At 48.0% G+C, this 25,483-nt stretch overlaps 1 protein-coding gene across 1 annotated transcript in view; it reads right to left on the bottom strand.

Annotated features, from left to right (window-relative positions):
• The window catches only part of HYDIN (HYDIN axonemal central pair apparatus protein), a 427,107-nt gene that overhangs the window by 36,192 nt on the left and 365,432 nt on the right, over positions 1-25,483 (bottom strand). Inside the window, exons 60-68 of the mRNA XM_073307159.2 lie at positions 23,792-24,027; positions 22,547-22,698; positions 22,259-22,448; positions 21,101-21,209; positions 20,088-20,348; positions 17,457-17,599; positions 15,907-16,125; positions 14,307-14,467; positions 4,956-5,071 (exon numbers count right to left, since the gene is read on the bottom strand). Of these exons, the coding sequence (XP_073163260.2) occupies positions 4,956-5,071; positions 14,307-14,467; positions 15,907-16,125; positions 17,457-17,599; positions 20,088-20,348; positions 21,101-21,209; positions 22,259-22,448; positions 22,547-22,698; positions 23,792-24,027 (1,587 nt within the window). The remainder of the gene's footprint in view (positions 1-4,955; positions 5,072-14,306; positions 14,468-15,906; positions 16,126-17,456; positions 17,600-20,087; positions 20,349-21,100; positions 21,210-22,258; positions 22,449-22,546; positions 22,699-23,791; positions 24,028-25,483) is intronic.

Genomic DNA, 25,483 nt, shown 5'->3' with positions numbered 1-25,483 from the left:
GAAATCGAAATACTGAAAGACACCCCATCATGCTGGTCTGAACAAATCATGCCCACAGGTACATCCATGCCTGGTTAGCAGGGTTGTACAGATGAATCGGAGGGCAGAATGTGGCTCATTGTGTGTATGTCCTTTCAGCTGAAAAGGTAGGCAGGCATTAAGTGATCAAGGAATAGCACTGGTGCATATTGCAGTATCTGGTCTTCTCTTCCTCTGTTTATCAAGCTTCCACAGCTAGCAATAGCCATCAAACCACAAAGCAGGGGCATAATGGAACAGCCCAATGGTCCAGAGCACCCTGAAGAAGTGGGACCGCTAAACACTGAGGATGGAGTGGAGGTTAAGGATAATCTAGGCACGGCCCAATATCTAAACAAATACTTTGCCTCAGTCTTTAATAAGGCTAATGAGGATCTTAGGGATAATGGTAGCATGACAAATGGGAATGAGGATATGGAGGTAGATATTACCATAACTGAGGTAGAAGCGAAACTTGAACAGCTTAATGGAACTAAATCGGGGGGGGCCCAGATAATCTTCATCCAAGAATATTAAAGGAATTGGCACATGAAATTGCAAGCCCATTAGCAAGAATTTTTAATGAATCTGTAAACTCAGGGGTTGTACCGTATGACTGGAGAATTGCTAACACAGTTCCTATTTTTAAGAAAGGAAAAAAAAGTGATCCGGGTAACTACATGCCTGTTAGTTTGACATCTGTAGTATGCAAGGTCTTGGAAAAAATTTTGAAGGAGAAAGTAGTTAAGGACATTGAGGTTAATGGTAAATGGGACAAAATACAACATGGTTTTACAAAAGGTAGATTGTGCCAAACCAACCTGATCTTCTTTGAGAAAGTAACAGATTTTTTAGACAAAGGAAACGCAGTGGATCTAATTTACCTCGATTTCAGTAAGGCATTTGATACAGGGCCACATGGAGAATTATTAGTTAAATTGGAAAAGATGGGGATCAATATGAAAATTGAAAGGTGGATAAGGAACTGGTTAAAAGGGAGACTACAGCGGGTTATACTGAAAGGTGAACTGTCAGACTGGAGGGAGGTTACCAGTGGAGTTCCTCAGGGATCGGTTTTGGGACCAATCTTATTTAATCTTTTTATTACTGACCTCGGCACAAAAAATGGGAGTGTGTTAATAAAGTTTGCGGATGATACAAAGCTGGGATGTATTGCCAATTTAGAGAAGGACCGGGATATCATACAGGAGGATCTGGATGACCTTGTAAATTGGAGTAATAGTAATAGGCTGAAATTTAATAGTGAGAAGTGTAAGGTCATGCATTTAGGGATTAATAACAAGAATTTTAGTTATAAACTGGGGATGCATCAGTTGGAAGTAACAGAGGAGGAGAAGGACCTCGGAGTATTGGTTGACCACAGGATGACTATGAGCCGCCAATGTGATATGGCCATGAAAAAAGCTAATGCGGTCTTGGGATGCATCAGGCGAGGTATTTCCAGTAGAGATAAGGAGGTGTTAGTACCGTTATTCAAGGCACTGGTGAAACCCCACCTGGAATACTGTGTGCAGTTCTGGTCTCCCATGTTTAAGAAGGATGAATTCAAACTGGAACAGGTACAGAGAAGGGCTACTAGGATGATTCAAGGAATGGAAAACCTGTCTTCTGAAAGGAGACTCAAAGAGCTTGGCTTGTTTAGCCTAACCAAAAGAAGGTTGAGCGAAGATATGATTGCTCTCTATAAATATATCAGAGGGATAAATACCGGAGAGGGAGAGGAATTATTTAAGCTCAGTACCAATGTGGACACAAGAACAAATGGATATAAACTGGCCATCGGGAAGTTTAGAATTGAAATTAGAGGAAGGTTTCTAACCATCAGAGGAGTGAAGTTCTGGAATAGCCGTGGGAAGCAGTGGGGACAAAAGACCTATCTGGCTTCAAGATTAAACTCGATAAGTTTATGGAGGAGATGGTATGATGGGATAACATGATTTTGGCAATTAATTGATTTTTGACTATTAGTGGTAGATATGCCCAATGGCCTGTGATGGGATGTTAGATGGGATGGGATCTGAGTTACTACAGAGAATTCTTTCCTGGGTATCTGGCTGGTGAATCTTGCCCACATGCTCAGGGTTCAGCGGATCGCCATATTTGGGGTCGGGAAGGAATTTTCCTCCAGGGTAGATTGGAAGAGGCCCTGGGGGGTTTTCACCTTCCGCTGTAGCATGGGGCACGGGTCACTGGCTGGAGGATTCTCTGCATCTTGAAGTCTTTAAATCATGATTAAATCAGACATAGGAGAGAGGTTTATTGCAGGAGTGGGTGGGTGAGATTCTGTGGCCTGCATTGTGCAGGAGGTCAGACTAGATTATCATAATGGTCCTTTCTGACCTTAATATCTATGAGTCTATGACTCAGGGCGTGGCCATTGCCAGATGTTAAATTCCTCCAGTACACCAATTTATACATTACACTGCAGGAGAATTTCCTTCCTGACCCACTTGGTAATGAGTTTATGCCTTGAGCATGAGGATTGATAGTGCTCATTTCCATCCTAACTAATTTAACTGCTGATGTTAGTTTTACTCATAAAAAGTCCGGTCCTTGTCCTTCTCACCCTTTTGGTAGCTGGCTGCATAAGACGCTGCACAGCTGCTGAAGACATGTTAAAGAGGCACAGAAATAGTTAGCAAAGCACCCTCATGCCTCAAACAGAGCAAGCTAGGCCATGTTGGGAGAGAACACCACATAATTGAACAGACCCTGCTGCTGCATGTATGAGACCATCATAAAAACAAAAATGCAGCTTTAATTACAAATACTTTTCCTCCTGCTTGCAAAATATGTCTATATTATGGCCCCAGTTCAACAAGGCTACTAAGCGTGTGCATAACATTAAGCATGTCTGTGTTTGAAGTTATGTACATGCTTAGGGGCCTTGTTGAATCAGGGCCTAAGAGGGGGGAAAACAATAATTCATCAATGTGGGTGGGGAGGACAGAGGAGCAATAACAGAAAAGGTGGAAATGGCAGAAGTGCTAAATGACTTTTTTGTTTCAGTTTTCACCAAAAAGATTAGTATTGACTGGACGTCTAATATAGTGAACGCCAGTGAAAATGAGGTAGGATCACAGTCTAAAATAGGGAAAGAAGAAGTTAAAAATTACTTAGACAAGTTAGATATTTTCAAGTCATCAGAGCATAATGAAATACATCCTAGGATACTCAAGGGGCTAACTGAGGAGATGTCTGAGCCATTACTGATTATCTTTGAAAAGTCATGGAAGACAGAAGAGATTCCAGAGGGCTGGAAAAGGGAAAAGATAGTGCCAAGCTATAAAAAGGGGAATAAGGAGAACCTGGGGAATTACAGACCAGTCAGCTAAACTTCAGTACCCAGAAAGATAATGTGCAGGGGACTGGACTTGAAGACCTTTCAAGGTCCCTTACAGTCCTGTAATTCTACTATTCTATGATTCCATATCTCTGCCGCAAAATGCTGAGTGATGACTCAGAATGCAGGCTCTGAACTGCCCGTGCTGCTCTTGGATCTGGGGCACAGCTGCTTCCTGACACCACATCTGGGTATTTTCGCATCTTTTTCTTCTTTTTAAACAAACATTTAATCAAAGACATGCATCCCTGTTTCCCTCCAACAGCAACCCAGCTCCTACCTCTCCCCCAGTGACTAGGGTTGCCAACTTTCTAGTCGCAAAAAATCAAACACCTGAGCCCTACCCTTTCCCTGAGGCCCTGCCCCTTCACCAACCCTGCCACGAGGCCCCGCCCCCCCGCTCACTACATTCCCCCTCCCTTGGTGCCTCGCTCTCCCACACCCTCCCTCACTTTCACTGGGCTGGGGCAGGGAGTTGGGGTGCGGGAGTGGGTGAGGGCTCTAGCTGCGGGTGTTGGCTCTGGGGTGGGGCCAGAAATAAGGGATTCAGGGCGTGGGAGAAGGCTCCAGGCTAGGGAAGGGAGTTGGGGTATGGGAGGGGCTGAGGACTCCAGCCGGGGATGAGGGGTTTGGGGTGCAGGAGGGGGCTCCGGGCTGGGGGGGTGGGGCTGAGGGATTTGGAGTGAGGGAGGGGGCTGCGGTTCAGGCAGGGGATTGTGGTGCAGGAAGGGGTAAGGGCTCTGGGGTGGGCTTACCTCGGGTGGTTCCTGGGGGGGCTAAGGCAGGCTCCCTGCCTGTCCTGGCACCATGCTGCATGTGCCCCAAAAGCAGCCAGCAAGTTCGGGTCCTAGACTGGGGGCCAGGAGGCTCCATGCACTGCTCTCATCCACAGGCACTGCCCCCCGACCCCAGTGCAGATCTAGCGTGTGGCGCCCCATGGCCCTCCCTTCCCCGCCGCCTAGGAGCCGGACCTGCTGGTCGCTTCCAGGGTGCAGCGTGGTGCCAGCCAGGACAGGTAGGGACTAGCCTGCCTTAGTGTTGCAGCACTGCCGACCAGACTTTTAACGGCCCAGGGACCCTTTTTGACCGGCTGTTCCGGTTGAAAACTGGACACCAGGTCACCCTACCAGTGACCTGGATTCCATTACCCTGCGATCCTCCAACAGGACTGCCCCCATGCTCCCTTTTCAGCTTCTGAACGCCCCCCAATGTGTGGCCCTAACTTCTCTCCTCCCTTGACCTCTCTGACCTTTGCACAGTGCCCAGCAGCTCTGCCGTACCAGTTCTGGGCACTCTGAAGGTGGGGGGAGCTGGAAAGAAAGCAATCAGAGGGACTCTTTATCCAAACCTGAAAGAAGCCACTTGCCTGAGGATGATGGGGGAGGACATGGGGAGGGAAGCAGAGCTATGATGTCACCTTCAGAACTGTGCTGTGTTGGTGCCTCAGGCAAAGAGGCCCAGTCTGCTCCCTGAGCTCTCAGGTTCCCTGAATGCTGTAAAGCCCCTATGGGTTACAGGAGGAAGCTGCTGTGGGGAGCACCAGGTGCCGTGGGGAGGGGGCTGATTGCTATACCTTCAGGACTGCATGGCAACGGTTCTTCGGTAAAGTTGACTGCCCTTCTGCTGTCTTCCATGACCACCTTCCAGGAGTACTCCAGCGCCACATTCCCCTTATTGGACAGCTGGAACCTGCAAAGGCAGCAGGGCAAAAGGGAGAAGAAATAAGGTCTCATAGAAGGGCTAAGCAAGCACTGAAAAATCACCTAGGGTTAGATTCTGACACCCTTACTCATGCTGAGTAGTGCTTTGCTCTGCAAGCTGTTGCATCATTCAGAATGGGTCCACAAGTGCTATTCAGCTTGAGGAAGGGGAGCAGAATGTGGCCCACACATTTCAGCAGATGGTTCTACAGTGTCTCCTGCCTGCCTGGGAGTGAGGGGCCCCAGGAGAATCCCTAGCACCCCCCCTGCACCAACCCATATTATACCCACAGGAGCTGCCACCGGCGGCTTGTGAGAGTAGAAGGATTTCTACTTCTGCATCTTGCAACTGACAAACCTGTTACACGTCTGGTAACTTTGGCATTTGCCGTCAGTGAAATAAGGCCTGTTTTCAGGAGTGTCAGTACTCTGGGGTGAATGCTGGCAGTGTGTAACCAGGGTAAGAATGACTCCAACAAATGGCTTGTAGGCTTGGGCCCTAACTGGTACAGGAGTCACTCTAGGGACCAAAATAAATGTAGTCAGTTCTAGGGAGGACTGTGGGAAATATCTGGTGTCAGCAATACTGCACAGCACCTTGCTTTATTTATGGGACTTATTTATATCAGTGACACCAGGCTCTGTGAGGCAGAATGGGATCCAGGACGGTTTCTCTAGCGCAAAGGAGGGAGCTGGGAGGCAGAACGTAAATACCAGAACTTGGCTCTGGCCAGGATGTGGGATAAGGTCTGGACTGCAGAACACAATGCCATGGCAACCCTCGGGACTGAGACTTCTGACAGGCACCAAGAGCCCTGGCAAAAGCAGTAGCAACTCTTCTGCCTCCTGGTGCTTATCAGCGGTCAGAAACAACAGCAAACAAACTACCCAAATTCCTGGAAGCTCGCAGGCTAATGTAAGAGCGTGGAGCCTCCCACTGTCCCAACGCGGACACCTGCAGCTTAGCTGTACTCTGGAGCAAGTTGGCCCTGGCTGGGTAATACCACTTCCTTCGCTGGTAGAAGAGATGGGTACTCGCCCTGCGCAGTAACTGAGGTTCTTCGTGATGTGCGTCCCTGTGGGTGCCCCACTTCAGGTGTGGGTGTGTCCCAGAGCTGTTGATGGAGAGTTTTGGCAGCTGTGTCCGTCTGAGTCGCGCATGCGCACTAGTCGTCTCTTGGTGCTCCTGGCACCTCTTCCAGCGCACACGTGACCAACCCCTCAGTTCCTTCTCTACCGTAGAGTCCTTACTGCAAACTCCGACGTAGAGGGGAGGAGGGTGGGCGGTGGAGCCCCCACAAGGACACTCATCCTGAAGAACCTCAGTTACTGCACAGGGTGAGTAACCCTCTCTTCTTCAAGTGCTGTCCCTGTGGGTGCTCCATTTCAGGTGATCGTAGAGCAGTGCCCCACTGGGGATGAAAGGGGCTTCAGATTCAGTTGGGCCACCGAAGAGAGCATGGTGAGGCCCATTATAGCATCTGACCTTGAGCTTTGAGTGATTGCATAATGGTTTGTGAAAGTGTGCACAGAGGCCCAGGCAGCCCCTCTGCAGTGGTGTAGCCAGGTGGAGGAAACGGGGAGCGGAGATAAAAAAGGCACCACCTGCTTGTACCCACCCGGCGGTGCTCCGGGTCTTCGGCGTTGGGTCCTTCACTCGCTCTGGGTCTTCGGCGGCACGTCGGCATCGGGTCCTTCACTCGCACTGAAGGACCCCCCTCTGCTGAAATGCCACCGAAGACCGGAGCGAGTGAAGGACCCGACACTGAAGTGCCGCCGAAGACCCGGAGCGAGTGAAGGACCCAACGCTGAAGTGCCGCTGAAGACCCGGAGCGAGTGAAGGACCCAACGCTGAAGACCCAGAGTGCCGCCAGGCGAGTACAAGCACGTGCCACTGAAGACCCGGCGTGCTGCCGGACCTGCCACCAAAGACCCGGCACGCCGCCGGGTGAGTAAAAATTAAAAAAGGTGCCACTTCTGCTCGGGGGGAGAGCGGCCGCTGCCCCGCTCCCCCCCTAGCGACGCTACTGCTGCTCTGCATGTGTCTATTATCGGTACGCTGTTCAGGAACTCCATGAACATTGCTACTGAGCAAGTAGAGTGGAATCTGATCCCCTCTGGGGGTTCTGTGTTATTTGTTCAATAACAGAGTTGGATGCAGGTAGAGATCCATTTAGATAGTCTCTGCATGGATACTGCACATCCCTTGGAGCACTCTGTTGTGGAAATAAAAAGTCTAAGGACTTCCAGAAAGGCTTGGTTCTGCCTAAAGAAAATGCTATTGCTCGTCTGACACTTAGTGTACGTCAGATAGTCTCTTGTGAGCACCCATGTGGTTTGGGATAAAACATAGGAAGGTGTATGGGTTGGTTTATATGGAAGGATGTTGATATTTTAGGTAAGAATTTTGGGTGTGGTCTCAATGTGACCTTGTCTTTAAAGAATACGGTATAAAGGGGTCAGCCATGAGCACCCCTATCTCATTACTCGTTGAGTGGAGGTGATTGTGACCAAGAATGCAATCTTCATCGATGGATGAAGCAGGGAGCAGGTAGCTAAGGGCTCAAATGGGGGGTCTAGTGAGGCATTTAAGCACTAGATTTAAACACCATGCTGATGTAGGTTGTCGGACTTCTGGGTAAATGTTCTGTATGCTGGTGAGGACACAGTTGGTGACTGGGTGTGCAAATATCAAGATTCCCTTGATCTTATGATGAAAGGCTATACTAGCTGTGAGGTGTACTTTAATTGAGCTTGTCGAGAGACCCAATTTCTTCCGTTCTAGCATGTAGTCCAGCACTAATGGGAGTGGTGCTGTAACTGCGGTTAACTGTTTTTGTTGACATCATACTGTGAACCTTTTCCATTTTTGGAGGTAAGTATTGCAAGTGGTTGATCTCCTGCTATTTAGTAACATTGTCATAAACATACAGCTACGGGTAGCATAAAATCCCTCCTGAGCAGCTGTACTGAATCTTTACCTGTAAGGGGTTAAGAAGCTCAAATAACCTGGTTGGCACCTGACCAAAAGGACCAATAAGGAAAGAAGATACTTTCAAATCTGGGGGGAGAGGTTTTGTTTGTGCCCCTTTCGGTGTTCCCTCTCTGGATGGACAGAGAGACCAGGCAGGAAAAACATCTCCTGAAAACATACCTGAAATGAGCATCTAAGATTACAAAAATTGTAAGTAAGGGCAAGGAAATACGTTAAATTATCTTTTGTTTTAGCATGTGAATTTTCCCGATGCTAAGAGGGAGGTTTATTCCTGTTTTTTGTAACTTTGAAGCTGAGCCCAGAGGGGAATCCTCTGTGTTTTAAATCTTTTTATTACCCTGTAAAGTTACCTTCCATCCTAATTTTTGCAGGTGTGAGTCTTACTTTTTCTTTAAATAAAGTTCTTCCTTTAAGAACCTGATTGATTTTCAGTGTCCTAGAGACACAGGGTCTGGTCAGTACTCACATTATTCTCAAGCCTCCCCAGGAAAGGGTGTGAAGGGACTTGGGGAAATATTTTGGGAAACTAGGGACTCCAAGTGACCCTTTTCCTGAATTTTTGTCTAAATCACTTGGTTGTGGCAGCAATACCATCCAAGGACAAGGAAAGGAATTTGTGCCTTGGGGAAATTTTTAACCTAAGCTGGTAGAAATAAGCTTAGGGGGGGTCTTTCATGCGGGTCCCCACATCCGTACCCCAGAGTTCAGAGTGGGGAGGGAACCCTGACACATGTGTTTAACTTGTTCTGAACAGGCTAATTTGTCATGTTTGAACCATGAAGGAGCCAGGCTTTCAGGTGAAGTTTCTCTGGATTTGGGTGGAGCGTCCTGCCTTTGTTCTGTGAGACGAGGTCTGCCCGCAGTGGGAGAGTTCATGGGGTGCATACTGCCATGCGCATCAGATAAGGGTACCAGGTCTGCCTGGGCCACATTGGGACTATCAGTATGATGTGCTTTTCAGCACATATCTTCTGTATCACTTGTGAGATCAGTGGGATCTGTGGGAATGCATACATGAGTGATGCATCCCATGTGATGAGGAAGGCATCTCCCAGTGACTGGGATCCCAGTCCTGATCTGGAGCAAAAGAGTGGGCACTTGTGGTTTAGTGATGATGCGAATAGGTTGACGGGGGGAAGCCCCATCATTGAAATATTGACTGTAGGATTCTGTTGTTTATTTCCCATTTGTGTTCCTGGAAAAACTGTCTGCTTAGTGTGTCCGGTGTCATGTTCTGGCATCTTGGGAGATAGGAGGCCGAGATATTTATTTTGTGGTGTATGCACCAGCTCCACAGTTTCATGGCCTCGGTGCATAATGAGTAAGAGCGAGCTCCTCCTTGGTGACTGATATAGCACATGCATGCTATATTGTTGGTCATTATCCACTGACTGGTTCTTTGTGCTTGGTAGGAAGTGCCTGCAGGCATTGAGTATTGCACATAGCTCTAGTAGATTGATGTATAGTCGGGTTTCCGCTGTTGACCACCTGCCTTGAACAGTGAGTTGGTTCAGGTGGGCTCCCCAGCCTCTCAACAAAGCATCCATCGTGATTCTTATTGATGGTGGATCCTGCTGAAAGGGGATCCCCATGCACACATTCTCTGGTTTTGTCCACCATTGTAAGGAGACCATGACTTTTGGTGGCACTGTTAGTCTCTTGTTCAGGCTGTGTTTGCTGGGGATGTATACTGAGCTCAGTTAGCCTTGTGGGAAGCGCATATGAAGTCTTGTGTGTCTTACCACTAACATTGTGGCCACCATGTGACCTAATAGTTGTAAGCAGGTTCATGCTGATGTTTGAAGGCTGTTGTTGACTACTTAGATGAGGCCGGTCAATGTTACGACTCTGCTCATGGGTAATGAAGCTCTGGCCTCTGTGGAATCGAGGTGTACCCCGATGAAGTCCAGTTGTTCTATTGGAAGTAGTGTTGATTTTATTCATTTATTTGTAACCCTAGATTCTGAAAGAGGGGGATAGTTTTCTGCACAATGTTTATCGCTTCTTCTTGAGTCAGGCCTTTCAGTAGACAATCATCTACGTATGGGCAAATCATTATCCCTCATTTCTGTAAGTGCCACCACTACTGCAAGGATTTTGGGAAAGTCTCTTGATGAGGTGGAGAGGCTGAAAGGTAGTACTCTGTATAGACAGTGATTGCCCCCCACTGTGAACTGTAGAAACTGTCTGTGAGGGGTGTGTATGATGATGTGAAAATATGCATCTTGTAGGTCGAGGGCTGAAAACCAGTCCCCCCTTTCTAGCACTGGTATTATCGTGGTCAGTGTGACAGTCTTCAATTTTTGGGTTTGTACAAATTTGTTGAGCTTTCTGAGATCCAGAATGGGTCTCCAGCCACCATTTTTCTTCTGGGTCAAGAAATAGTGGGAGTAAAAACCCTCCCCTCTGTGTTGTAGGGCAACTTGCTCCACGATACCTAACTGTAGAAGATGGTTTACTTGCTGTCTTAAAAGGTGCTCATGAGAAGGGTCCCTGAAGAGGGACAGGGAAGGAGCTGAGGAAGGGGGGGTGGGAGAGAAAGGGGATGGCATAGCCCAGTCTTACAAACTCCACAACCCATTGACCCATTGTTATCAATGCCCAGGCTTGGTAAAATGGACGTAGTCAATGGTCAAAGAAACATGGTATTGGCGCTGTATAGTGGGGGAGGTCGTTCAGACCCTCAACCAAATATTCAAAACTGTTGTTTGGAGGAAGCCAGTCGCGATGTTGAGGGCTGACTTTGAGATGTTCTCCAGCTCTGTAGCTGCTGTCTGTTTCTTTGTAGTTTGTATTGTCTTTGTTGTGGGTGATGTTTTTGTGTCCAAATCCATGGAAAATAAGCAGAAATTCGGCTTGTTTTAGGCTGAGTTGGCTAGCATTGGCTAGTTTTGGGCTTATTAGGGTTTTTTACGTATGGTGATTGGCATTTGGCTCCAGCTGCTGCATTGCCTGCATGCCCGTGCGTGGTGACCTGCAGGTGGGGCGACATGATGTGCATGTGGACTGTGCTTTAAACAATTTAAAGTTCTTGGTTTTTGCCTGGCTCAGCCAGATATTAGCTCCCGGAGGCAACAGCAAGGAAAGTAACCAGTACCCAGAGGGGTGTCAAACAACCATAAACAGCCATTGTCCAGCAAGGGAACTACAATTCAATGACTCATCTGCACAAGGCCACGCCAGGGGAATTGCTCATCCTTGCCTGGAGACTCAGCAATGCCCCCCAGACATGCCTGGACTTGTGCTCCCAAGCACATGGACTGAGGGTATAAAACCTAAAACAGGGGGCCTATGCTTGGCCTTTATCCTTCACCCACCTATGCTACAAGCAACAAGGACACTCTGAAATCTCCAACTGAAAGGACTGGCTCAGATTTCAAGGGTAAAATCTGTGTACTATGAACTGCAATATCCATTGGGGTGAAAAAAACTGCTTAACCTAGATGCTGCCCAGTCTAATAGGGTTGAGAGTTTAGACTGCATGCTTATATTTTGTTTTCTTTTGGTAACGAACTCTGACTTTTTGCCTATCACTTAAAATCTTTTGTAGTCAATAAATTTGTTTTACTGTTTATCTTTACCAGTGAGTTTGTATGAAGTGTGTGGCAAATCTGCTCACGTTTTGCAAAGGCTGGTGTATATCCACTTTACATTGATGAAGTGGTGAACCAAATAATAAATCTGCATTGCTCATCTTGAGCAGTGTAAGATGGTATATTCCTGGGGTACAGTGCTGGAAGCTGGGGGTGGGATTTGGCTGGTGCCTTTCTCTGTGTGATTCATGAGTGACTCTGGGAGCTTCATGCAATCTAGTTGGGTGTGGGGCTCCACATGTGGTTGTGCTGAGTGATAACAGCACCTGGAGGGGTTTGCTGCTGGTCACTAGCAAGGCATTGTAAGAGACAGCCCAGGCTGGAGAGAGTTCAGGGGGGTACCGCAGTCCCACAGTCCTAGACTGCACCCTGGGGATCCCGTCACACAGAGTCTTGGGGTTGGCTTGTTTTAGCCTTGTTTTTTGGCTTATTTTGAAATCCGGGTTGCTTATTTACAGCGTGAAAGTTGGCAACTTTACGTAGTGTCGCTGAGGAGTACACTTTTCAACTGAAAAGGTTGAGCCTTTTGTGGTTCTTGTCCTGAGGGGTGGACCTGTACTGAGGCTGTTTCCCGTGTTGATTTGTGGATTTGACCACTAGAGAGTTGGGCTGTGGGTGGGAGAACAGGAAATCCATCCCCTTGGTGGGGATATAATATTTTCTGTCTGCCCTTTTGCACATTGATGGTACCAATCTGCCAGATTGTCTCCGATGGTTCCATGATGGCATCATTTATCGGGAGAGCTATCTTGGAGGATGAAGATGTTTGGAGGATTTGTAACAATTTATGCTGGTTATCCTGAATCATCTCCGGTGGGATATCTTGACTGATGGCTACTCGTTTAAACAGTTCTTGAAATTGTTTGAAGTCATCAGCTGTGATAGGGGGTAGTGGCATTACAGCTTTATCTGGGGATAACGATGATTTGTGTGCAGGTGATGTGACCTCTGGTCTGTGCCTTCTTCTCTCTCTTCTCCTGTGTACCTCTGAAGTCTCCTAGCTAGGGGATGATGTGGGTGACCAATTTCACCCCTGGTTGGAGTCGCTGGTCTGGTATGATGAGCCCTCTATGCCGCTCGAGGGTCCCAAGGGATCCATTGCAAGGGGAAGGGCATAGGTGGGCACATCCATGGCTGCCCATACCAAGATTGTACGTCTTGTCTGTACTGGGTTTTGAGTCTCATGGGTTCCCAAGGTGGCCTCCGTGCAGTGGGTGAAGAGTGTTGAGATGAAAAGTGACTTCCGTCTTGATCATTGTTCTCATTGCTCGATATAGGTGGGGTGACAGGCGATATCATTTGCTGTATATTAGTATGCACAGAAGAACTGTCGGGGCTGAATGAGGTGACTGCAGCACTGAGGAGACTGCAAGGTCTTTATGTTGTAAGAATTAGTTTCAGTACCGTCGATGTCGATGCTGTTGATTTAGATGGTACTGGTGTCTGTGACGATGGCTTATGTGTTGTCTTGGGTCTGTAGCTCGGTGCCAATGTACTCACCGGTGCCAGGGATGGGGGCATGGCCACTGGGGAGGGCCTTGGCACTGTGTCTCTCACCGGAGTGGTTGGTGCCGTTGAGAAGGAGACATGATTACGTCTCAACTCCTTCTCCTTGCAGTGGGGCTCGGCAGAGGTCCTGGTGTGGACGGTGCCGAAAGTGCCTGATGCCTCAAAGGTGCTTACCTGTGTGGAGGTCAGCACTGAGGACAGCCACCTGGTTGGCAACTGCTTCTTTTTCTGTGTCTCTCTATGTGGGGAGGTTGCGGCTCTTTCCATGTATTTTTGGGGGACTGGCTGCTCTCTTCAGTTGAGGCTGTGCCTGGGGAGCCACCAGAAGGGGGGGGTTTTCTCACCTGTGTCAGAGGCCGGCTGCAGTGATTTTTCCACCAGGATCAGCGTTAGGCATGGGTTTCTGTCGCACCTGGCTCTCGCTGTTAGGTTGCTAGAGTGAGTGCACTTCTGAGGGATGTGCAACTCCCCAAGGCAACGGACACAGAAGGAGTGCCCATCAGAGATGGACACGGCTTCGCAGAATGAGCCGCATCTCTTAAATCCTGTGGAACTAGGCATTTTGTAGCGGGGACAGGGTTTCCCGCTGCGGAAGAAGCTAATGTAAAAAAAAGATTTTTCTTTACTTAAGTGCTAAGTAGGTACTCCAGGACTAACTGCACTACTTAACTACCAAACGCTACTAAGCAACCTAGTTTGATTTGTTAAGGTTGAGCAAAAGATGTTGGGACTCTGCCGCTGCATGAACTCTGTCGGAGGCTGCGGATGGCTGAGAAGGAACTGAGGGGATCGGGTGGCACAGGCGCTAGGTGAGGTGCCAATGGTGCCGCAAGATGACTAGTGCTTACGCGGTACCCAGACCAACACTGCTACCGAAAATCTCTGATTAACGGCGCCGGGACACACCAACACCTGAGGTGGAGCACTCACAGGGACATCGCTCGAAGAAGAACCAGTTTTTCTGAGTTGTCCCTGGGTAATCTCAAAAAAAGAAAAGGAGGACTTGTGGCACCTTAGAGACTAACCAATTTATTTGAGCATAAGCTTTCCTGAGTCCTCCTTTTCTTTTTGCGACTACAGACTAACACGGCTGCTACTCTGAAACCTGTGTAATCTCAGTTACTCACCTGAACACCCTGGTCTGGAGGAGCAAGGTCTCCTTGAACTGCACCAAGTTAGTTTCTAGCTTGAACTGGGTGTAATCAACAATGGCACTGATTTGAAGTTCTAGCTCTCGGCTGTTCTCTTCCAGAACAGTGTGGGCGGGTTCGGGGTCTGTCTCTATCACCTTCAGACAGAAACGAGAAAAACAACAGTAACCTGACTAAGCACTTGAGCCTCTCCAGAGCCATCAAAACAGTGAGGGCCATTCAGACACAACCATCCTGAACTTTCCTTCTGTCACCCATTCCTTTGCCATTGATTATCTGGACATAGGTGCTGGAACTAGGGGTGTGGAGGGTGCTGCAGCACCCCTGACTTGAAGTAGTTTCCATTGTATCCAGGATTTACAGTTGGGTTCAATGGTTCTCAGCACCCCCACTATAAAAATTGTTCCAGCATCCCTGGTTCTGGAGCAAACAGACACCACCCGGATGACAGGGAGAACTGTCTGTGGGAGCACTATGAGGTGGCTGTGTCTCAACCCTGTGTTCCAGCAGAGGGGTTGAGGAAATGGTGTCTGCAGATCAGAATTGGTGAAGAAACATAAAGGAGTGCAGGCCTGAATGACCAATATCACATTGCTCCCACCCCTTGTTAATACAGTGACCCCACCACTGCAGACACCTGTGTAAAAAAGCCCATGGCTGAATGAACAGGGACTGACTTTCCCTTTTTTCTTAGCAGTGGGTGTTTTTCTCCAGATCATGACTGGGAGTAAATGAGACTGAATTTCCTTTCCACCTCAGGTGAGACAAACATGTCTGGATCAGGGTGGAGGGGAATTGATTGGAAAGGCCTGGAGGTACTGCTACTTCTTATGGATAAAGAAAATATTTGTCTTCTTGGCAACCTTCCATTCAACCTTCCAGAACTTTGAAACATTCATCACCTCTGTTTTTCGGTTTGACCTGGTAAAAGCTATAAAGAGAGAGAGTTCTTGAAGAAAATACTTCTATGGTACCTGAGCCGACCTGCTACATAGCTAATGAAGCCACCTGCTAACACTTGTTGTCTAATACGACCCTGCACACAGTAATGATTTCATGAGGGAAATCTCAGCTGTTAAAATGTGGAGAGAGCTCATTTCAAAGTACAGGTAGGGTAACGGAAACACACAATGGGGAAGTAGGGTCATTCTTCCACAAGGAACCTGTAACTAGAACCTGCTGGGTCTAATTCCCTCCTGACTGAAATCAGACTAAGACATTTTAAATACAAAATGGACCATTAGATCATCAAGCCTGACCTCCATTATAACTGAGGCCACAGCATTCCACCCAGCTGCCCCTGCACTGCGCTCAGTAGCCCACTGCGCAACTTGGCTAACTCCTATTTCCAGAAAGGCCTCCAGTCTGGATTGGAAGACATCCAGAAACGGAAAATCCACCTCTTCCCTTGGTGGTTTGTTCCGATGGTTCATCACCCTGGCTGTTAAACATTTGTGCAGAACAGCTGGAGCTGATTAGTCAGCAGTGAATGTGACCCTTTGTCTTTAGGCTTTACACGGATGGCTCCAAATGCCATTGTGTTTGTTTCACTTGATCTCATAATCTCACTTCTTACCTTCCTCTTTGTTGGGCGTGTGGTCGTCAGGCTCCTCAGAGCATCCACCCACTTGACGGTATGCAGGCGGTCGTCCCAGTCAGGGACCTGGTCCGCAGGAAGCTGGAAGGTGATTCTGGACACCTTACACTTAACTTTGTGCATTTTGAAGGTGGCAGGAACATTAGATTTCAAAGTCACTGTGATGTCCTTAGAACATTCAGCATGGAGGTGGCCGACCTGGAGAGGATCAGAGAGCCAATGCCATTATTTCATCCATGGTCAGTCTGTGGCCAGCAAAGAATGGACTGTTATTGTGAGCTACATGGAGAAGAAATGGAAGGGCTAGAATGTGAGTCTTTATTTTTCCATGCAGTGAATTTGGTGCCAGATTCACCTCTGTTTATTGCTAGCCTAGGCAATGGTGGTGCATGCTTCCCCACATGGACACCAGCAACAACACACTGGAGGGACCACCTCTAGGAAGCTGCTCCATCTGGGTCTAATGGGAAGAAGATGCACAGCTGGATACCAGCATCCAGATGACACCAGAATCTAGAGCAACTCAGTCTCCTTCAGTGGCCTTGTGTCACAGGGTTTCTGGCCCCATAAATGAAGGAGGTTCAGTTCACCTGTGCCAGAACAGCCATTCCCAGTTTGGCCAATGAAGAGGGCGAAGTGGCACCTGGGGGATTACAAAGGACTAGGGAGAGCCGGTGGGAGTCAGGAGGTCAGAAAGGTCTCTGAGGCCAGCTGTAGAGAGCACCCTGCAGGCCCTCTGTGGAAAGAGGGAGGTATCCTCAGGAAGCCTACTGACTTTCAAGAGCCAAAGCCAGTGCCAGGAGGCTGAAAAGGGCTGAGGGCTAGGGAGCCAGAGGAAGCTGGCAAACCTTCCTGAGCCAGAGAGCCAAGCCAGAGACAGCCAGAGAGGGCTGAAGGCTGAGAGCAGCAGAGGGAGACACTTGCTAGCTCTCTAAGCTGCAGAGCTGAAGGAGGTGGGCCAGAGGGGGCTGAAGACTGGGAGTGAAGTGTGGTGAGGGGCGCCAGAGTCAGAATGGGGGCAAAGGGAGGGCACCAGGGCTCTCCTTGAGGTACTGTTATGGGTTATGTGCAGGGGATTTTGTAATAAATTAATAGGGCTATTGGTAGTGAGAAAGACTGTTTGGGCTATTTCTGGGGACTCTGGTGGAGGGAAACGGAGGCAGATGTGCCTGTTCTGCCGCAAGAGGGCGCTCCAGGAAGGCACAGCTCTATCACACCGTACTTTAAAAAGAGAATGGACCTTTATAAGCAAGAGAAATTCTGCAACTGAGAGCCCTCTGGGAGCAAGAGCAGTTTCCCAGCAGGTTAGGATCCCACGATTCTCCCACGAGAGTTGACAGTTCTGCCCCCACAGAGCTCCCACCTTTGCAAGCCCAAGGATTCAGAGAACTGACCCAAGACACAAACCGGAGCTCCTGCATGGCAGCGAGGAGCACTGCCACCTAGCTCTGCATCAGTGCTCTGCTAACTACACATAACTTGCTGAGCAACCTCTTGTGCATGGGGAAAACAAAGTGGTCCCTGTATACCTGGGGAGAGAAGACAAGCGAAGCCGCAGCAGGCCATTCAAACCTCATCACGTCTGCTTTGCTGCGATTGGTTATCGTGAAGGTCACCTGGTAGGGCTTCCCGATGTGACAGTCCCCAAACTGGATGTGATCTTCTCTGGCAGCTAGAAAGAATGAAAATGGGGATGCTCACTGATTTGGTTATAGCACTTGTAGGGCAGTGACTACTTGCACAGCACCCTTCCCCTCATGTGATTTCCTTCCCATCCATTGGCACATACACACCTGCTTCAACCAGAGAGAGCTCCTAAAGCAGCCCCTCCTCAAGCAATGCATCCAGCTCTCATCCACGGACACACGTACCACCCCACTCACTGAAATCAAAAGGCCTCCCCAATACATTACAGCCTGCAACACACCTTTCCACTTGGAGGACATACGCTCAGGTGTCCTGTGTAACAGAGATACACAAACTCAGCTGTAGAGAAGGCACAATAAGTAGGGCCTGTGATGTTGCACCCCCATAATGCTTTATAGAAGTTTGCTTATGAGTGTAATTATGACATAACTGGAATATGTTTTATGCTAGATATACCATGTAACATATCTCTGCAAAGGTTATGATCTATTGGATATATTCATCCTGTTTGTATGCATGTATCATTTTTGTATTCAAAGTTATGAATATTGGCTATGTACTGATTTTAAGTAGCCTCAGTGACGCAGTTGGTCAGCTTCTTGAGAAAAGACTATTCTCAGTAAGTGCCCAAACAAGAAACACTTAAGCTAACAATGAACTTTGAGAGACACCAATTCCACATCTGAGATTTTCTGGGAATGTGGCATTGGTCTGTAAGGAACTGAGTCATGCATGGACATGTGACTTGCCCATGTGACTCCAAAACTCCATCTTGGAGCTGGATCCTACATAAGAGAGGAGAAGGGGTTTCCACCCACAAGAGAGAGACTATATAAGCCCCTGGGGAAACCCCTCCATTTTGTCTTCAACTGGCTCAAGAGGTAGCCTCTCCACCCCCGAAAGGATGCCTGAAAGAAACTGGAACAAAGGACAGTAACTATAGGGGTGTAAGTGATTGCTGGACCCAGGCTAGAAGGAGGCTAGTCTATCAAAGAAGCTTATTGGAACATCTCTGAGGGTGAGATTTACCTGCATTTAGTTTCCTACTGTATTAGGGATAGACTTGAGTATTTTATTTTACTTGGTATTTACTTTGTTCTGTCTGTTATTACTTGGAACAACTTAAATCCTACTTTCTGTATTTAATAAAATCACTTTTTACTTCTTAATTAACCCAGAGTAAGTATTAATACTGGGGGGAGGGAAGGGGGGGCAAACAGGTGTGCATATCTCTCTATCAGTGTTATAGCATGAACAATTTATGAGTTTACCCTGTATAAGCTTTATACAGGGTAAAATGGATTTATTTGGGGTTTGGACCCCATTGGGAGCTGGGTATCTGAATGCTGGAAACAGGAGCACGTCTTAAGCTGTTTTCAGTTAAGCCTGCAGCTTGTGGGGGACGTGGTTCAGACTTGGATCTGTGTTTGCAGCAGGCAAGCGTGTCTGGCTCAAACAAGGCAAGGTATTGAAGTCCCAAGCTGGCAGGGAAAACGGGCTCAGAGGTAGTCTAGACACATCAGGTGGCTGTCCCAAAGGGGTTTCTGTGATCCAGCTCATCACAGAGCCCTACCAAATTCACTGTCCATTTTGATCAATTTCACAGACAGAGGGTTTTAAAATTGGTCAATTTCACAATTTCAGATGTTTACATCTGAAATTTTATGGTGTTGTAATTGTGGGGGTCCCAACACAGGAGAGGGTCATGGGGGGTTGCAAAGCTGATGTAGGGGGGGCCGTGGGATTGCCACCCTCACTTTTGTGCTGCCTTCAGCTGGGCTCTGAAGATAGCACAGCTGAGGAGCTTCTGCTGCCAGGGAAAGCACACGGAGGTGGGTCTGATCTCCCACCAAGAGTGGCCATACAGGGAAAGAGGAAGTCCTATCCCTCCACAGCCCAGCCGACTTGCAGCTAGAGCCCGGTGAATGGCAACAGCCCCCCACTGGGGTGCCCCCAGCCCTGCCCCTTCTCTGCCTCTCCAATAGCTAGATTTCATGGGGGAAGTCTGATTTCATGGTCCATGTCATGTTTTTCATGGCCGTGAATTTGGTAGGGCTCTAACACTAAGTACTACACATGCTAGCAACTCCTGTATAGTTGCAGTCTCCACTGGATGTCACAGAAAGAGGGTGTTTGACCTGACATGTCCCTTTTAGGGATACTCCCCAAGTGCATGTTGGCCATTTCTGACCCTCCTCTTCTATTATTAACAATTAACAGCACTCTTTTCTCTGGACATAAGGTCTCCTCTCTTCTAAGCCCTTGTGTTGTTCCCACTTCCTGCCTGCTCTCAATAGTTTGGTCTTCTTAGCTCCTGGAGCAGCGAAGGTTTTCACCAATCTATATAGCTTCTTCCTCCCCCTTCAAAATCCCAACACCACCAGCTCTTGTCAGCTAAACGGACAGCAAAATTTCCATGGACTTCAACAGCAGCAGGCTCATTCATTCCAAAATCCTGATTTATCTTCTAAAAACCTCAAAGGGGCCAAACTATTCTCAACAACACCTCTTACCCTCCACTCTGTCTTCCTCCAGCTGCCCCTCTGCATTCTCCTCGTTGCTCTCTGCTACCAGCCCATGGATGTTCTCCAGCGTGATATCGTCTTGGTAGCCCTCTCCCACCATCTGAATGCAGGTTTCCTCATACTGGTTGTCCACCACTGACAGATGGATTTTCCCTTCCACCCGCTGGGCCAGGCTGGGTTTGAAAAGCACATCAAACTCTGCCGACTCACCATTCTGCAGGATTAGGGAGGCTGTGTGGGGTTTCCTTCCTGCAAAGAAATGGAGCATTTGGGCTGGAAATCAGACCTGAGGGTTGCAGACATACAGAAGGAGACATTCCTAAGAGGTTTGAACAGGAAAACCAGCTAAAGCATGGCTGTCCCCAAACCCTTGTTCTCCTGGAGGGTGGCTGAGTTCCACAGGGAGGAGGTCACATGACAGACTCGCTCCATACTGCAGGGTCTATGAGTATGTCTTTGCTGCAGAATTAACTTGGGCTCTTACTCAAATGCTGGTTCCGACTTGACTCCCATCCACACACAAAACCCTCCTCACTCCATCCAGTGCGATGGTGCTTTCAAACAGGGCTAGCTAGCCTGTCCATGGCTATCGGCTACAGGTGAGGCACTGCTTTCTCTCAGGCTAGTAACCCACCCACTTTGCAGCAAGTACTCAGGCTAAACCATTTGAGTGCTGGTAATCCTCAAATGCCTTCCTACAATTCCCCCGGGTGCCCAGAAGGACAAATTCTCCCCCAGTTCACTGGGAAAGAATCACAGAGCAGCTCAACGCACTGCGGCACAAAGACTCCTGGGAAGTGCCCCGGAAGGCCTGGTGTCTGCAGCACCAATGAGGACCCAGTAACTCAGGCACCACTTTCTGGCCTAGCTGCTCACTCCTGGGCTAGGCTAGTCTTGGGGCTCAGACCCGGGTGCCAATCACCTGACTTAACTTCACAGTGAAGACATCCCCTACGAGAGCTGCTGGAATTCTTCACTTCTGCCAGCGTCATTGCATTTACCTTCTCTGCCCGATTCATCCCCCTCACTCTGAGCCACATAGAGGCAGTGAGTTGTAGGCCTGGATTTCAGTGAGAAAACTCCATAGTCATCCAAGAGGTCAACCATCACCTGGAGAAAGAAAAACACAAAGCATGGCAACACGGGCTAGGATATGGGGCAGCAAGTGGAGTCATCGAATGTTACCGATGTTCCAGAGAACCAAACACTCATTGCTTTCACTGTTAGAATGTATTAGAATGTAATCAAATAGAACAGACTATATTCCTCTGAAACTGAATAGATTATAATTGGAAATCAACTGAATACAATAGAATGCAATTAGAAGGTAATCAAACAGAACAGAATGTAATTAGAAAGTATTAAAAGGTAACTACAGAATTAAAATAGAATTCATTTTAATACTTTCTAATTACAATCAAGTAGAATAGCATGTAATTATAGTATAATAGCATGTAATCAAATAGAATAGAATGTTACTGAGTAGAATGGAATTAGAACATCATAGAATGTAATTAGAAGGTAATCAAATAAAATAGAATGTAATTAGACAGTATTAAAACGTAATCATGTAGAGCAGAATGGAATTAGAATGTAACAGAAGCATTCTCATAATTATAACCAAACTGTGAAGAGGAAACCAGCTGTCTTCTGATATTGTTAACTAAGAATGACAAATTGGTCAGAAAATCAGACACCCCCAAGGGCAAGTAAGTGAAAGTCAGCCATGCGCGATCTTGGCTGACTGACACCCATTTCAACTAGTGGTTTATTAAGGCACAGAAAGGAGAGCTGGTGCAGAGGGCCATAATATCAGACTGGAGAAGACATTGAAGAAGTTATTGGGAAGGAGACAAAGATGAACAGGCAAAAGCCTTCCCCTTTAGAATTGTCCTATAGAATCTGATAGAAAATAGGAGCTTTTCTATTGTTCTCCAGAAGCATCCTGTGGAATTTAATAGAGAATTATATCCTTACTACGGATGGTTCAAAACACATGCAGAAAGGATCTCATTCTATATTCAATTCCATAGAGTTTTAATGTGCTTTCTAGACATCTCTACTGGCTTCATTTGTGTTAAGTTCTATAAGGCTTGTCCATAACAGGAGGAAAATTTGCTTCATTGCCATTTTTAAGCTTTTGCCTAGCAAGTTATTACCTGGACGGGTATCACGCCACTGTTCTTAAGGACAAAAGGGAGTTTCTCCGAATGCTCGAGCAGGAGCCTCTTGAAGAGGAGCAGTGGGTTCCCTCTTTTGTTGCGGAGGACAGGGCGCAAGATGGTCACTTGGGGGAAGTTCCCATCCCCGGTGATATCAAATGTTAAATTTCGTGATTTAGCGACCAAGCTGCAGGGAGCAGGAAAAAATCATTGTTCCAGGCACATGCCTGCTATGTACACAGGGGACAGGAAAGCCCACCCCCAGGAAACAGTGGGTTAAATTACCTTGGCAGTCCGTCAATGAAAGCCTCAAAAATGCACTGGTAGCTCTGCATCGTCTGTGGGGTGAAAGTCACTGTAGCAAAGGCATGGGAGTGGCTGGGGATGCACATCCGAACGGGATCCACCTCGAAGATGTCATTAATGCGGGCAGCAGCCTTAGGGGAAACCCAGACAGCAGGGGTGGCTATGAAATACCCCTCCCATAGACACAGTCAGTGGAATTCACACACACAAAACATACACAGTATAAGAGCCACAGGGGCAAGACTCTTCCCTCAGCCGTCAGGAGGTTCTCCTCTCCTGTCTCAAGAAGGGATGTCAAACAGCATGTTTCTTGACTTAACGAATGTACCGTCAGGATCAGAAAAAACCCATCCTGTTCCAAGTGGTGGGAAATAGTGGGGTATTTGAGACAACAGTATGTGATAACTAAAGGTAAGGGCTCACTTTTTAGCAGCCACGACTGCAGCATAGCACATAGCTGTTTGTATGGCTGTATTAGTCACTCAGTTAACCCCACACTTTAGTGTCTAGATTTATTGCCCATCAGACCCTTTGTGTATATCACGAATCTCACTAAACACCAGACTAAATGAGAGAAAGCCATCCAGATGAAGAAGAAGAAAAGAGATTGAAGGGTGCTGAAAACAACCCAGACTGGCTTTATGCCGGGGCAGACCAACACATCAGTGCCATTTCTCTGTGTATAATTTTGTCAAGGGTCAGGATCGACTTAAGGAAGGGGCTTGTCACAGTATGAGATGCTGGCAAGTCTGGCAGTGGAAGGGGGGATAATTAGGGTTACTTATCACAGAACGGTTTGTTGGGCTCTTCTGACTGGCTGCTGTGAGGAATGGGGACTCTGTCACTCCTATGGGTAAGAGGGGACATTTCTCTCTAGGACTCCTTGGGGATTGCTTTATTCTTCCTCACAGTACGTGGTTACTAATCAGATCCATATCTTATCAGATCCCATGTGATCAGTGCTCAGCTTATCGTACCTCATTCCAGGCACCGCCAGCAATGGGCTGATCGGGAGGCTTCACTGTGGATCGGCTTCACGGGATCAGCTTGGGCAGCAGTCTAACACTATTGGGCAGGGGTGGGAGTGACATTCTATTACCCTACACTGGTCCAGACCAGGCAAGGCTGAAACACACATCTCAGAAACCCTGCATGCTGCTCCAACTTGCTTGTGGGGTCTCCAGTGGATGGTCCCACACCCGTCCCTTCAGCTCTTATTCTGACCTTGCTGGAGACAGGCTTGACCGCGAGGACCACGTCACAAGGAATTCTGCCCAGATTGGCGATCTTGAACCGAGCTGTTGCCTGGTGCCCAACCAGGACGTTACTGAAGATGAACTTGTTCTCATCTGATACAAACACCCCTCCGCCATCCACTGTCTGCAGGATCTGGTAAAGGTTGATGTTGCTGCAGATCCTATGTTCCTCAAAAATGGTCCCGATGTCATCAACCACAAAGGCTGAGGGAAGATAGACATGACAGCTGAGACCGTGTGTTCTCTTCAGGGCTGAGAAACATAGGCCTAGTTTGTCTTGGGAGCAACTCTACTGACTTCAGTGGCATTAATGCAGGATGAACTTGACTCAAGAATCCTTTTTTTCACGGGTCAGGGTAATGGCACACCCCTGAGTGAGCTGTCAGCAATTTGTATTGAACCTCAGGCCTCTGGATCTTAAGGAATGTGCCTCTATCACCTACATTTGTCTATCCCGCACCCACTCAGTGTGGCGCTCTGTCCTATATCAGTGGTGGCTGGGCCACTCTGAGAGGGGTTTATGAGCCCACTACAGTCTGAGTCAACAATTATTGCCAGCAGGAGAAGCTGGAGATGAGTCAGCAGTGTGCCCTCATTACCAAGAAGGCCAACGGCATATTGGGCTGTATTAGTAGGAGCATTGCCAGCAGATCGAGGGCCGTGATCGTTCCCCTCTATTCGGCACTGGTGAGGCCACACCTGGAGTATGGCGTCCAGTTTTGGTCCCCCCGCTACAGAAGGGATGTGGACAAATTAGAGAGAGTCCAGTGGAGGACAATGAAAATGATCAGGGGGCTGGAGCACATGACTTATGAGGAGAGGCTGAGGGAACTGGGGTTATTTAGTCTGCAGAAGAGAAGAATGAGGGGGGATTTGATAGCAGCCTTCAACTACCTGAAGGGGGTTCGAAAGAGGATGGAGCTTGGCTGTTCTCAGTGGTGGCAGATGACAGAACAAGGAGCAATGGTCTCAAGTTGCAGTGGGGGAGGTCTAGGTTGGATACTAGGAAACACTATTTCACTAGGAGGGTGGTGAAGCACTGGAATGGGTCACCTAGGAAGGTGGTAGAATCTCCATCCTTAGAGGTTTTTAAGGCCCAGTTTGACAAACCCTTGGCTGGGATGATTTAGTTGGGGATTGGTCCTGCTTTGAGCAGGGGATTGGACTAGATGACCTCCTGAGTTCTCTTCCAACCCTGATATTCTATGATTCTATGTTCCTTTGACTTGGATACATGTTGCCCGAGTAAGGATGGAGTACAGCTGAAGCACACACTTCAGGGTTTGGCCCAGAATCTATTCCTCAGACCAACTCTTTTCTCATGATCCCTCATGGCAAAAAAGCAACAGCCACTGGGGAATGGCAAAGCAGATATGCTGCAGGTCTCTCCGTCAGCCTATCCAGCCCTTCTAGACGCCAGCCTCTCTCTTGGGAAGGAAGAGGACAGAATGCCCAGCTGTCACATTTAGCTGTCATTTAGCTGTCACAGAGGTATCAGGTATTTCCTAATGTTTCACTGTGTTTTCCCCTGCTTGCTTCTGGCTCAGTCCTGGCTGACTAGAGAGAACGATCATTCCCTGTTCCCCATTGGTCTCGTCCACAGCTGTTGTGGCACCTCTTGGCCTCCCTTTCTCTAGACTGAACATTCCTACTCTCCCAA

Source organism: Lepidochelys kempii, chromosome 12 (genome assembly GCF_965140285.1).
Source record: "Lepidochelys kempii isolate rLepKem1 chromosome 12, rLepKem1.hap1, whole genome shotgun sequence".
Taxonomy (NCBI): Eukaryota; Metazoa; Chordata; order Testudines; family Cheloniidae; genus Lepidochelys; species Lepidochelys kempii.
Note: the sequence above shows the minus strand (reverse complement) of the source record. Positions and strands in the feature narration are given on the sequence as shown.